The sequence below is a fragment of the Xenopus laevis genome, chromosome 2L (assembly GCF_017654675.1).
Source record: "Xenopus laevis strain J_2021 chromosome 2L, Xenopus_laevis_v10.1, whole genome shotgun sequence".
NCBI lineage: Eukaryota > Metazoa > Chordata > Amphibia > Anura > Pipidae > Xenopus > Xenopus laevis.
Window position 1 is genome coordinate 104,238,312 of NC_054373.1, and position 14,120 is coordinate 104,252,431.

The 14,120-nt window shown below is 35.7% G+C and overlaps 1 protein-coding gene across 1 annotated transcript in view; it reads left to right on the forward strand.

Annotated features, from left to right (window-relative positions):
* castor2.L (cytosolic arginine sensor for mTORC1 subunit 2 L homeolog) overlaps positions 1-14,120 on the forward strand; it is a 132,273-nt gene that overhangs the window by 62,494 nt on the left and 55,659 nt on the right. Inside the window, 1 exon segment of the mRNA NM_001093274.1 lies at positions 8,706-8,776. Within this exon segment, the coding sequence (NP_001086743.1) occupies positions 8,706-8,776 (71 nt within the window).

Consider the following 14,120-nt stretch of genomic DNA (forward strand, 5'->3'; position numbering starts at 1 on the left):
AATAACAACCATGTTTGAATTTAATTTCCTGAATCCCTTTTCTGTGACCAATAAAAAAAGACATCTTTACTTTTGTGTCATTTATACTCCATGTTTATTTGCATAGTGACAGGCTATGTAGAAAAGTGTCTGTATATGTTATGTAATGTTTTCCACAGCCTCCTTTAACCTATGTAGATGGTCTCTAGTGTATTGTATCGTTCAATACATTTGTTTTCCTTATGAAGTTCAGCTTTGAAGTGTATATTGAATGCTAAAGAAAAGGAAAAAACACACATGTTTTGATGTGTTTGCCCAGCCTATCAGCGGTGAGGAAGTTTAGCTTTGAAGGGTAGTTTTCTAGTGACTAAGCAGCTATCTTATGGACATTTTAAGAAAGGGGCTCATTGGTGGTGTGTATATATAGAAGATACTCAATATTTGTGCTTTTGATGATTGCAAATCCCACAATCCATGAACTGAACTGGTTGCTGTGATTATAGGGTATCTTTTGCCTGCATCAGATACAAGAATATATAGTGAATAAAGTACCCCCTTTTGTAAAATATAAGGATATTATAACTTACCGAGGAGTTCCATGACCATATAAAAACACGAGGCCGAAGGCCGAGTGTTTTTATACAGGTCATGGAACTCCGAGGTAACTTATAATATCCTCATATTTTACAACTGGGGGTACTTTATTTGTTATAATACACAAGTTTCAGTGAGTCGTGACAAAAATGACATCACTACTCACCGTTTATAACTGATGACATCAGAACTCACCGTTTATAAGGATATAATTTACAGGATATTCATGGCTTTTGTGTATTATAGACGCCTACTCCAACATACAAATTAGGGGAATCCGTGTCCACATAGCTGCAGGCCTAAATTTGTGGAAAGGCCACCAAGGCCCATGCATAGGGCGGCAAGATTTTAGTGGGCAGCATTCTGCCCAACCACACCCAAATTGGTTCAGAAATACTGGGGATGTGCAGGAGATATGATCTTTTTTAAGGTTCCCATGCTCCAGTCCCCATTGGTCCAAAAATGTGGGCGAATAAAGGGAAGGGGACGGGGCAATGAACGACAGCAGGCCTAGGGGTGCCAGCTATGGAAATCCGGCCCTGCCTAGCTGTGAAAAATATTGAAGGTGGGATGCTGCTGTTTTATACTTCACATTTACTGTATATGCCTAAGCTCCACTTAGCTCAGCCTAGCATGTAACCAGTTAACCCTTCACCCAATACCTTTTGCATTTGTTCGGGGTGCCTTAATCTCACTAAAGGAGTGAATATCGGAGGATGACTTAAACATTGTGTGTGTGTGAAATCTTTCCTTAATGTCATAAGGCAAAAATGGTGCTTCAGTATATTACAAGAGAGGAAAGTGATGATATGTCTGAGTTCAGAATAATGGAAAAAAAATTTTTTTTACAATTTTATGTAAACTGCCTCATAAAATTGCCCCTTTTCTAGCAATTGTAATATGCTGATAGCTAAATGGTCTGAATAACCCTGTGATATCTTTTCATCTCATGGTAGCTCTAGGTAATTAAATAGTCATAAAGTCTGATGAAAAATGCTGGTTTCTTTCAACAGCCTGTAGCTTAGTATTCATGAAGAACCTCAGAAGATGGCTTAGTGGGTCAGGTTGCATGACCAAGAGAATAGTGTTGTGCCGCTAACACAAAAGAAATGTAGCCATGAAGCAGTACCATTAATACATTCTCCATTATCATCACAGGCTAGTGATGAGTCTGCAAGACTGTGGAAGCAAAGACCTTAAGGTCCTCAGGGGTCAGCCCCTGAACGAGCAAAGATCAGTCAAGTGAATATCATTGAGGTGCTTATTAACCAAACTATGCTGAAACAGGCATTTCTATTAATGCAACGTGACCTGACTCCCTAGTCTCTTATCCCCAGAGTTCTCTTCTCCTAATAACCGGTGAACCATATCTGAGTTACTCTTATCAGTTATATTTGTTTTCTCATACTTGCCCGTAAGCAAACCTTATGTGGTACTGCATCAAAGAATATTCCCTTTCTATGTATATGAATGGCAGCTGCTATGTTCTTTGCAAAGGCATTCATCATAGAATTCGGTAAAGAGGCACGCAATTATGTATGCTGATTTTATACAGTTTATGAAGCATAGTTCTTCAGGGTCAAGCACAATGTTTGATCACACTTTAATGTATACTTGCTAATATGCACAGTCTATATTTTCTTTCTGTTAAGCATATTTTGGGGTAAGGTAATGTAATTCAAATGACTAGCATTTATATAGAAAATTAAAATACCCCAGAATGTTATCTGTATAAGCTGACAGTGACCTACCCCTACAGCAGGCGTTATGACTTCAGTTACATCACATGCATTGTGTGTTCTACAAGTCTGCAGCATAGTTGCAGTGGTCAGTTTCTGAACGTCAAGCAAATTCTATGCTTTGCTTCTGTGTGAAGCTGTCTAGCAAGTGACCGTTTGCCTATTTTTTCTGTTTGCAACTTGTCAGAGAATTATGCCAAAGGCCAGTTTCTATTGTGTGTATGACACAAGAATGTGTATAATAAGAAAACTCAAGTCCACATTCTAACCAATAAGTTGGTTGATTGACTTTCAAGGGGGTATTTTTAATGAAAGTAAATGGTTGTTTAAATATGATACACTTGTGTGACTACCAGTAAAAGGTGGCATTAATTGTTCCCTCATTAATGGAGTACTATACATTCAAAATGAATAATTACCCAACAGATAATTTATATCATAATAAGTGACCTATTAAAGAATTAAATACGTATAGTAAATATTGCCTTTTTACATTACAACATTTTGTGATGGTCTGTGTGCTCCCTCAGAGATTACCTGGCAGAAAATAATGTAGGCTCTAAGCATAAAAGACAGAGCTCTGTACTTTCATTGACTAATGTAACCGAGCAAGTAGGGATGCACCGAATCCACTATTTTGGATTCTGCCGAACCCCCGAATCCTTCACGAAGGATTCGGTCGAATACCGAACCAAATCCTAATTTGCATATGCAAATTAGGGGTGAGAAGGGGAAACATTTTTTACTTCCTTGTTTTGTGAGAAAAAGTCACGTGATTTCCCTCTCCACCCATAAATTCATCCCAAACCGAATCCTGGATTCGGTGCATCCCTACTAGCAAGTATGAATGCCCTTGGTTTGTGTGTATTAACCAAAGAGCAACCCTTACTACTTAAAATGGCATTTTTGTCTCTTTAGGGCGATCCAATGGCACATACAACTAGGAAGCTACATGTATATTTTTGCAGCTCAGTTTTTGTTTACATAGAATTTTGAAAGTATAAAATATCACATTTTGCTGCACTGTAATTTTCAAGATCAGCAACATCAGTTTGCCATTAAAGAATTTAATGATATCTAACTTATAGTATATATATATATATATATATATATATATATATATATATATATATATATATATTTATGTGTGTGTTTTCATTTTCTACAAATCTGTGTGCGTTCTCAAATTCAGTTGGCTTGAATAGGTTATTGTTAAAATCATTTAAATACCAAAGATTTAGATTAGGTGCTTAATGCATAGTGCGGCTTCAAGCTTTACAATTATTATTTCCGGTGTCATTGTTAAATTTATTGGTATTGGGTAGGGGAGGTGGAAGAGAGTAATCAGACTGTGTTTTGAGCTTTACAGCTTTATCGCTTGAGCAAGGTTTTGCTGATCCAATAATACATGTGATCTACATTCTGTGGGGCTGCCAAAAAAAAAAAGGCAAGACATATGTTTTCCAGCAATAAATCACTGCTAGCAGGCAAGGGAGGGAGGGATGCTGAAAGTGTAAACACACACAGCTCTGGATATATCATGCTATATGTCAGCATCTCCAGTGCTACATGTCTGCATTGTGATGTAAAGATGGCTTTCTCTGCTTGCTAAATTCAAAGGACCTTAGAATTATCATTCAATATAAGCACTATTATTTTTCTTCTGCGCGGTAGGTACATAGAGAAGTACTGTACAAAATTGGATTTGTATAAATAAAGACAAATACCAATGGTTTAAAACTTGCAAAGAGAATGAGGCAAAATTGAAAGGCAGGTGTGTGCATAAAATTGTAACTGAAATTCTGTTGAAAGACTGGTCAACAAAAGAATGGATTCTATATTTCATTCCAAGTGACTTGGACCTGGAGTTTTCCAGATCAGAGATCATTTTCTAACTTGGAACACCAACCCTAACATTAACCAAAGGCATATAAACATTAATAACCTAATATAGTTATTTTTGCATTTAGATTTATGCTGGCTAGGTAAAGCTAGTCATGGAAGGGTGGTAGGCCAGATTGCTCTGATTATTTGACCCATCTCACAATGCAGAGCTGTCATGAGAATATTACATCAGTTGTGGTCCTTACCCAACAATCGTTGACCAAATATTCCTCATTAAGTCCCATGCATTGGTCCATTAAGCTTCCCATGCAGTATCAATTCAAATCAGCAGGCAACGTGAGCTTTACTACAGACCATCTAATTATTACAGAGGAAAACTAAGCCTGTCTAAAGTCATGAACTGTTTCATTAGACAGTAAATCATGGGGATTTTCTTTGGGCTCAAAGTTCATTTGTGATTTGATTTTACACCTCTTTATCTTAACACTCACATATTTATTATATTTATTGCAAATAACAGAAGCAAGTGCCATGGTTTTTTCCCACAATGCACCTTTCTGCATGAGCATTGCACATTCTAATGACAAGGTCAAGAATAGAGCACCTCCTATCCCCCCCCCTCATATGCACAGCTGGTAAAACCATAAGAAAGCAATGCACTTTTAGGTTTGGTTTATAGAAGTTTCTTTATTAGCAAGTTATTGAAGCAAAATTACAAAACAAACAAACGTACAATAAAGGAAAGGCAATGTCGATGACCACTGTTAACGTTGAGATATACCAACTGTAACTTATGAAATTGTTATGACAATCTGCATGTCAACTATGTTTGATTTCTCTACTTAAATAAAGCTTTTTTTAAAAAAAGAATAGAGCACCTGTATTTGAGTGACATTTGGGTAGGACATGAGGTATCCCCTGGCACTCCCCTTTTTTGCATCATTTAGGAGAATAAAAGGAGCACCAAGGAAAGGCAGACCTGTACTTTTGCCCCTTATAAACAAGGCCTGTAAAATGTTGAGTAATATATTCTGCTTCCCATATTTATGATATATTCAGATTTTTTTTTTTCAGGATTAATATATCTGTTCTTGCAGTATAAAACACATTACAGTAACCCAAGGCTAGTTCTGTGTTTTACATAATGCTTACTTTGATTTTCTATTTTTCAATTTGTCATTGTATTAGACCCAGTAAAGAAATTGCATGCATTCTTTTTATCCTTCATTTCTAAGGGAAATATTTCTGTTTAGTAAAGCATAAACTATTAGTGGAATTGCATGACTTTGTTGTGAATGCCATCCTGGTTGCTTGATATAGTAAAGAAAAAGGGCTGGCTGTTGCTGTGTATGACATTAATTTGAAATATGTGGTGTACTACTATTACCAGAACATTGACAAACATCTCAGAAAAGAGTTCTATGTCCTTCATAATATGGCTAACTGTAACCTATAAGTATTAGTGAAATTCTAGCTGCATCGATGACAACATTTGTAAATGTTGGGAAAGCCAGCCTACACTCAACCTAGTACTTGATAGACATTTTTGTTCAGTTGAAATCCAATGTACAATCCTGAAAATCTGGAAATGAAGATGGTGATATTGAGTTTAAAATGCATGTAATAACCATTTATGGTGAATGTAACATTTTGCATATTGAAAGCAAATTTAATTCCCATAGTGCTTTGTGTATTTCTCCTTCTCATGTTACAGATCCCACAAGTGCTTTTAGTTGGGAGTGATGGCTAGAGGGGGCACTGACTATTCATATACTGTTTCAGTGTTTCATTCATTCAAAACCAGAATAGCAAGGGGCAGTCTGATATCCTCTCAATATCATTATATGTTACTTGGAAATTGCTTTTGTCTATTTATTTACAAATTAAAAATTTTCATATTTGGGTTGACTGTCTGTTAAACTACCCGATAATGCTCTTAAAGGGTTTGTTCACCCTTAAACTACCTTTTAGTATAATGATGTTGTGTGATTTTCTGAGACAATTTGCAGTTGGCCTTCATTTTTTATTTATTTATTATTTGTTTTTTGAGTTATTTCTATTTTAATTCCCTAATTACCCTAGCAGCCATGCACTCATTTGAATAAGAGACTGAAATATGAATAGGACAGGGCCTGAATAGAAAGATGAGTAGTAACAAGCAGCCTTACTGAGTTTTTTTAGATTTTGCTAGAAAATACCTTTTTCATAAACAAGAATGAGAATTGGCTCTGCTAAAACATGTAACTTAGCAAAGCCACTTATCACTATTATCTATGTTGTAGCTATGATAAGTAGTTGCTACTAATAGTTATGTGTGTCTTCACCCTTAAGTCTGTGAGGTGTGTCAATAGTATTAAAAAAGAAAAAGAATTCTACCTTAATACATGTACATGTTACTTTGATCATCAGTCTCCCCAGCCATCTAGATCCATTCTCTAATATCATCATCCTCATCATATATATATAGTGCCAACAAGTTATGTCAAAAGATTAAGACCCTTGTCATCCCCATGTGCCAATGTTCAGACTTGTGTGGTGGGAGCACTTCAGTGATGACTAATTTAGAAGACGGTACCAGACAGTTTCTTATAGGGTGCTTTAGAATCATTCAGATAATAAAAGCAATTTTGGACACTGAGCCATATGGCCATTAGCATTTAAATAAACAACTTCTTGCACTACCTACTGAAAACACAGGATTCAAGGATAAGTAAATCCCCCTACAGCTAAAAGCCCCATTTGCCGCCCTCCACTGGCCGCCCTCCCTCCTTCATCCCCGCAAGTGTCCTGTCCAGCAACACCGACCTATAGTATAAATTCAGAGAAGCACAGCAGAGCGCAGGGGCACCATGTTCAGTAGCCTCTGTATCTTCTGGATCCTCTTCTTTCTTTATGGTAATTTTAGGAGCTTTCCAGCTCCAACTGCGCATGTGCCAGAAACTTAAGTTTGCCACTCACTTCACGAAGGTACCGAAGCTACCAAATATGGCGTTCCCTGAGCTCCGTTACTCTATTTTGCATATATAGGTTAGTGTTGCTAGATGGACACTTATACTAGTAGAACACTATGCGGGGATGAAGCAGGGAGGGGAGCCAGTGGAGGGTGGCGAATGGGGCTTTCAGCTGTAGGGTGGTTTACTTCTCCTTTAAGAAGGCGTATGTCTAGGCCTCCGCCTCCAAAATCGATAACACTCTTTGACTGGTTTAACCAGATACCACACTCCAAACTATGCTGTAGAGTGGGGCTGCACCTTGTGAAACCTTATAACGCTGTGACATTGCATTGTATTTAGTCAATCATATCCACAACCTTGCATACTTAAGTTTCTTAACTGTGTAATTTTTTCTTTTTTCCTTTGTTTTTTTTCTGTTTTCTTATGTTTCCTATTTTGTCTTACTTATTATTTGTGTAAAACGCATAAAACAACTTAAATAAAGAGTTATAAAAAAAGAGTCAACCTCATTTTATCCTGATCTAATTTTGTTTCTTCTGTTTGTTTTAATTGTGCCCCTTCAAATTGGAATATCCACCTGTCACCCAGACACACAAATCTGTATAATAAAAGTCCTTTTTAAATTAAACATGAAATCCAATTTCTATTTTTTATTAAAGCATTCAATGCTGTTGTAAGCGCATTTAAAAATCTCAGCTGTCAATCAAATATTGTCTTTCACTCCTCTATGTCCTGGGCATAGAGGCTTGGCAGACAATTACTTTCACTTTCCATTCAGCACTTCCTAGATGTCACTGCTCTCCACACATTCCCCCGTTCTCTTTACCATTTAATTGTGTAACCAGGGCATGGGGATGGACATCGGGTCCCCCATTCTGGTGCACAAACAAGATTCTGAGATGATACAAGGCTTGCCTTAATAACAGTGTCCACAAAATGGCTCCTGCCTCCTTGCTATAATTTACTGAAGGAAACAAGATTCAAATAATTGATATAGTGCAATTAAAGTTAATTTTGCTTGACTAATGTGATAAAATAGGATTTTGAATAATTTTTTTGGGTGACGGGTCCCCTTTAAGAAATGTGCACCAGGATTTTGTAAAATAGTAAATAAACTCAGAAATATTTAGTAGTATGTCCACACCAGTCAAGTAAATGAGGATGTCTCACCCAAGGTTATGTCATTTTATGTCAGTTAATATAAACTTAACCACTGGCTATGCTAGTTTACTTGCTAGAAATTGCAACCAACCTGGCAGGCTATATGTGAGCATTTAAAAGTATTCACACATGACTTGCGCAACAGTATATCAATTTGTAAATTTGAACTACTTTTAAATGTAGTATACTGAAAGATGTATTGCGTTACAGTATTCTTAGAATGTTCTTTCCTCTAACTAGACTGGATGCCTGTGTGACTCTTCAAGGGATATTTATGGTCTCTGGCTTAATTTTCTTAATTATATAACATAATAATTTTAGCGTCTAAACATGCTACTTCTTTGGAGATTTGCCCTCCTACATGAAAAAAGTTGTCTAACGTTTATCTGTGATAAATGATGATGATTTACAGAAGTGTCTCTTTAATTTGCAGGTGCAAGTTTTTCAGTCTCACAGAAACACCGGAGGACTATACGATTATTGTGGATGAAGAGGGGTTTTTAGGTAGGTTACATTTTTTTTTAATGGCCCAGTCCAAATTTCTGAGGCAAAGCACTGTTACCGCTTCCTTTATAGTGCTTTGATAAAACATATTCATACACAGAAAATCCACCTAATTGTATTAAAGCTGACTTTTAGGATCATACGAGTGCAGTAAAATAAGTGCATATTGTGGGTGATCAGAAGCTTTAGCATGAGCTTGATTATGTTTTGCAAGCTGTACCTGAGTGCTTTGATATGCTGTTATTGAACGAGTACTCTGGGGAAACTGGTTTACTTGCCTGTCCCCAGCAACATTAAATGTATGAGCAGTTCCATTAATGGAATAAAAGATTTATTGTGGCAAAGGGGCCTTTGACCACATATTGACTGCATCCGTTAGGACTTGTTCATTCTTAAGTACATCAATTGAAATATCACTATTGAAACTTTATTTCTTGTTCTTGAAGCTCCTATAACGCATGGTCTCAAAAACACATTCTAACCTTAAACCAATTATTACTGATGACTTTCTGTAAAAATATTTGGGAGAAGTATATTGAAATCAGGAGGGAGCACAAACCCAAATAAACTTATCTCATAAATAATTCACCAATCGTTAAGGGAAAGGGATTTTGTAATCCTGCCAATATAAAGTTTATTCATATTTACACAGATGGGTGAATTTAATTAAGTTTCTTCTATATTTATGATAGTGTTATTGTAACTGTTCTGCAGTATTCTCTGCTGTCGTACGTTTGAAGTTGGTGCTGTTAAAATCTTGGAATTTTTAAAAATAATGGCACTAATGTAAGATGGTCGAAGTACAAATGTAAAACAGGATTGACTAATCAGATAGACTGACTTTTTTTTCTAAAGCCTGTTTGTGGAACCTCATAGGGATTGATTTTTTTTCTTGAGAAGTTATTTGTTGTGGAGCTCTTGTAAACATTTAAAATGAGGGCTCTTTTATATGCATTCAATTTAAAGTTATTCTATTTCAAACTCTAGTGCCTTACCTGTAGCACAGTTTTAAACTGTTCTGTTCCAGTCCTGTGGAAAAAAATGGGTTTCAAAAACTGATAGGATTTATTATGGAGGTGTAGGATTTATTATCGGGATGCTCGGAACCTGGCGTTTTCTAGATAAAGGAATGGTCATCCAAATTATTGGAAAAAAACGTTCTATATCTTCTATGGCTTCTATAAAAATGTAAACATTACAAAAAATACTAATATGGATTATCTAGGATATTGTATTATAATTAAAGAGAAGAAGACAATCATTAAAAATAACTAGAATTAGTTAAAATGGACTCAATGGGAGGTGGCTTTACCGTAATTCATAGCTTTCTGGTTATTGGATTTACAGATAAGAGATTCCCACACCTCTGCTTAACTAATACTCTCCTGTACAGGTATGGGACCTGTTATTCAGAATGCTTGGACCTGGTGTTTTCCAGATAAGGGATCTTTCTGTAATTTGGATCGCCATACCTTAAGAGTACCTGAAAATAAATGAAACATTAAAAAAAAACAATTGAATTGTTTTGCCTCCATTCAGCATTAATTATATCTTTGTTGGGATCAAGTTCAACGTGTTGCTTTATTATTACAGAGAAAAGAAAAGAATTTGTATTAATTTGAGTTATTAGCTTATAATGTAGTCTATGGGAGATGGCCCTCCTGTAATTTGGAGCTTTCTGGGAACCGGTTTCCGGATGACTGATCCTATACCTATTTATTCAAATTTTAATATGTTTTGCAGTAGCTACCCCCAAAAAAATCACAGCTCCTCTTTTTAATTGGCAAACTGTTTTAAAAAACAAAACAATAAAAAAAAAGTCAATACAACCCTTTTAATGAATAATGAACAAATGCCTGGTTCTAAACTAAATGCTTTTAGTTATTAAACGAACAGTCGCTAATGTGTTAGAAGTAAATACAGGCATGGACACTAGTCTTTAAATACTTTATAACCCCAGGAACTATTTAAGCATTGTCAGACTTCTGATTACACTCCTCTTCACTTTTTACCAAGCAGTGGGAGATCATCAGTACCTTTTCAGATTGAGCAATTAATTTTTGCTAAAATGCAGGCGCTGCTATTAAATAACTAATAATGTAAGAGTGGGATTGACTAATTTCATCTAAAATTAGCATTGAAAGAATAATCAGATTGATATGTACAGCAATATGTACTGTATACCTGTGAACATAGCATGCATACACTTTTATTCATTACAATACAGTCTAGTGTAAATTTATAACCCATAAATGCAATGTAACAGAAAAGATTGTGTGTGGGTTATATGTGGGAGGGGGGGTGAGGTCTCCCCCCCCCCACACACACACACACATGTTTTGCATGAATGGGTTTTTCTACATTTCCAAATCAATATCTAAATGCAGACATTATATAATTTTACATCATCACTGTAGTCCACGAAGCAGATGTGGCACTCTTCCTTGTACACCATGGCTACTTTAATTATTAATCTAGTACCAGCAATAATATGTTTTCCTTGTATGACTGGCAATTCAATTTCAGTGGTTCTAGTCTTTAGAATCTTTAGCATAATTTTACTTATTTTTTTGTTATATATGAGAACTGTTGCAGTTGTTTGCCCATTATAGTTTGAAATTTTAATTTAAAATTTCCTCTTCTAATCTGTTGCCTGGTCTTGTTACAAAATTTGGATAGCACTTTGATTCATCAGTTGCTTGTAATGTGTCTATTGCAGTGTCATCAATTCCTTTGACTTTCATATTTGGCAGTGATCGCCAGGCCAACCTGACTTGAGCTTTCAGTGCTAAAGGTTCCTCCTGGTAGCTGACCTCATCAAAATTATTTTAATTATTGCTCTTTCCTGGAGAAGTCTTTGCTTGATCTTTTGTCACTTATGATATGTCCACTGACATTGACCAGTAAAGTTGGGATTTCATTTTGCCCTCATGGAAAACAGTCCTTGTTTTTTGTGTTTTTTTTACATTACTAGTGACTTCACAGATGGTTCCTTTCCTGGTCCTTTTCATAAAAAATATTAATTTTAACTTTTTTGTTCTCTCCATATTTTTGCTATTACGCTCTGTCTTCTATCCACTTCTTTTTCTTTTTAACATTGCCCAGTTTTTATATGATAATAGTTAGTAGTTAGTTTGACTTTTATTCTGAAAGGTAGTGGAAGGCAGTGCAGGGATTGGCTGAGTGGCATGGCAGACGAGGAGCGGTTGCTGAGGTGTAGAAGCTTGGTGGCAGTGTACATTATGGACTGGAGAGGTGATAGTCTCTGGCGGGGAAGACCAATTAAAAGAGCGTTACAGTAGTCTAGACGTGATATGATGATAGAGTGAATACGAAATTTGGCAGCATCTTGAGTGATAAATGTTCCTTAGGTGAAAGTGACATCATTTAATAAGTGACTGGATATGAGGAGTGAAGGACAGGGCAGAATCTAGGATAACCTCAAGGCACCAGGCCTGGGGAGAAGGGTGGTAGTGGAATTGTTAACTATGTTAGATACTTCTAGGATGTTACGGGAAAATTATGTGTATGCACATACCTTGACTGAAGAGAACCTTGCAATTCCAGGGTTACATGTCATGTTATATCAAGTACATTTTAGATTTTTCTTACAGACCTTATTTTTACAGTTAATGCTATTTGTTTTTGTTTCAACAAATAAAAGGGACAATGTATGACCTAGCAACATTATAAAACAACATTTTCTTATCTTTCAATTTTGCTTGTTTTCCACCTGGCACTAACAATAATCTCTATTTGTGTGTATTTAAATTACATTAGAGTGAATGCCTTATAGGTGTTGGCATTAATGTTTTGGTGTATGGTCACTTTCAGAATAAAATCTAAATATCCAGTATAAAATATAAACTTTTAGATAAATAATAGCTATTGCTTCAATACCACATTTACTTATTTGAAGTGTGCCCGTAAATGTAGCACAAGCTGTCAAAAATTGAGTAAAAGGAAAGCTAAAACATCACCTAATTAATGTAAGTAACACTCAAAAACTACTTTTTTTTCTGCTTTTTTCCCCCTCCATCTGCATGAGGTCATATTCTTCCAAGCAGTTAATGAAAGGCCCTGTGTTTTAAGAACTAGACACATCTACAATTGTGTAAAGTTGAATGTATTTTGTAAATCTTATTTTAAATTTTGTGCAGTGAATATTGTTTGTTATAATATAACATTTGTTATGTTATAATATAACATTTATTCCACTTTGAAGCTGGATGAATATTACTTTGTCTCCTAAAAACATGTTATTTTTCATTTTTTTAAACTGGCATAACAAACCTGGAAATAACTTTTCCTTCCCTTTAAATATTCTCTTAATAGGTTATAATGAAGTGTGCTGCTTTTTCCTATATGATTAGAGATAAGAACAGTATTAAGGAGTAAATTGTTGTAGATTAAAATGTAGAATACTCGTTGCTTTATTGAGAAGGTGCTGCAGGGTAATTCTCTACATGGGCGAGAAGGCAAGAATCTTTTGCAATGTAATTATTTGTTCTAATCCCTTTCTGGTGAGGGATTACATCATCATTAATCATCTTTCTGCAAGAAAAGTTTCAGCAAAATCCTTTCAGTTGAAGGTAATTGGAATTCAGTTGGTTATCACATGTTACTGGTTTGTCTATGTGCCAGTGAAATCTAGTTTCCTGTATACTAACTGGTAAAAAAATGATTGAGTTTGTGGGATCTTTTATCTCTCTTGTCAGTCAATATTAACTAATTAATTACTATTACAGTTCAGGTGGAGGTTGCAAGATTTAGGGGCAGATTTATCAAGGTTCGAGTTGTTTTTTTCCCACAAGAATTGTGTGTTCAAGTGTTCAAGTTTTTTTTTTTTTTAAATGCAAGTTTTATTCTTAAACAAAATACCATCCGAGTTTCGAGTTCATTCAAGGTACAACTCTTAACATTTGACCTTTGATAAATAACCCCCTTAGAGTTAAATTCTGGTTGACGTGTCCATTAGGAAGATTATGTACACAAAAATACACAAAAATTCCCATATATGTTCTAATCTCTAGATAAGTTTACTCCTTATTTTGACATTGGTCTGTATGTAACATCCTATGCACAAGACCTATTCATCACTTTAACTTCCTGCAATTTATAACCTTATAATGGCCCAAGGAAAGAGTTGCCACCTTCGGTTAAATCTGCGATACCGCCACCCCCTTCTCTAACCTTAGAATCTACGCTAATTAAATTACTTATGCCGATTCATTTTCATCATGGGAAGTACCTTCCTTCGCATTTTGCCGCAATTAAACCAAATCACCATGAGTAACGTCCTTTTCTCTCAGAGTTTGTTGTCTTTCTGCACTGCATATAGTAA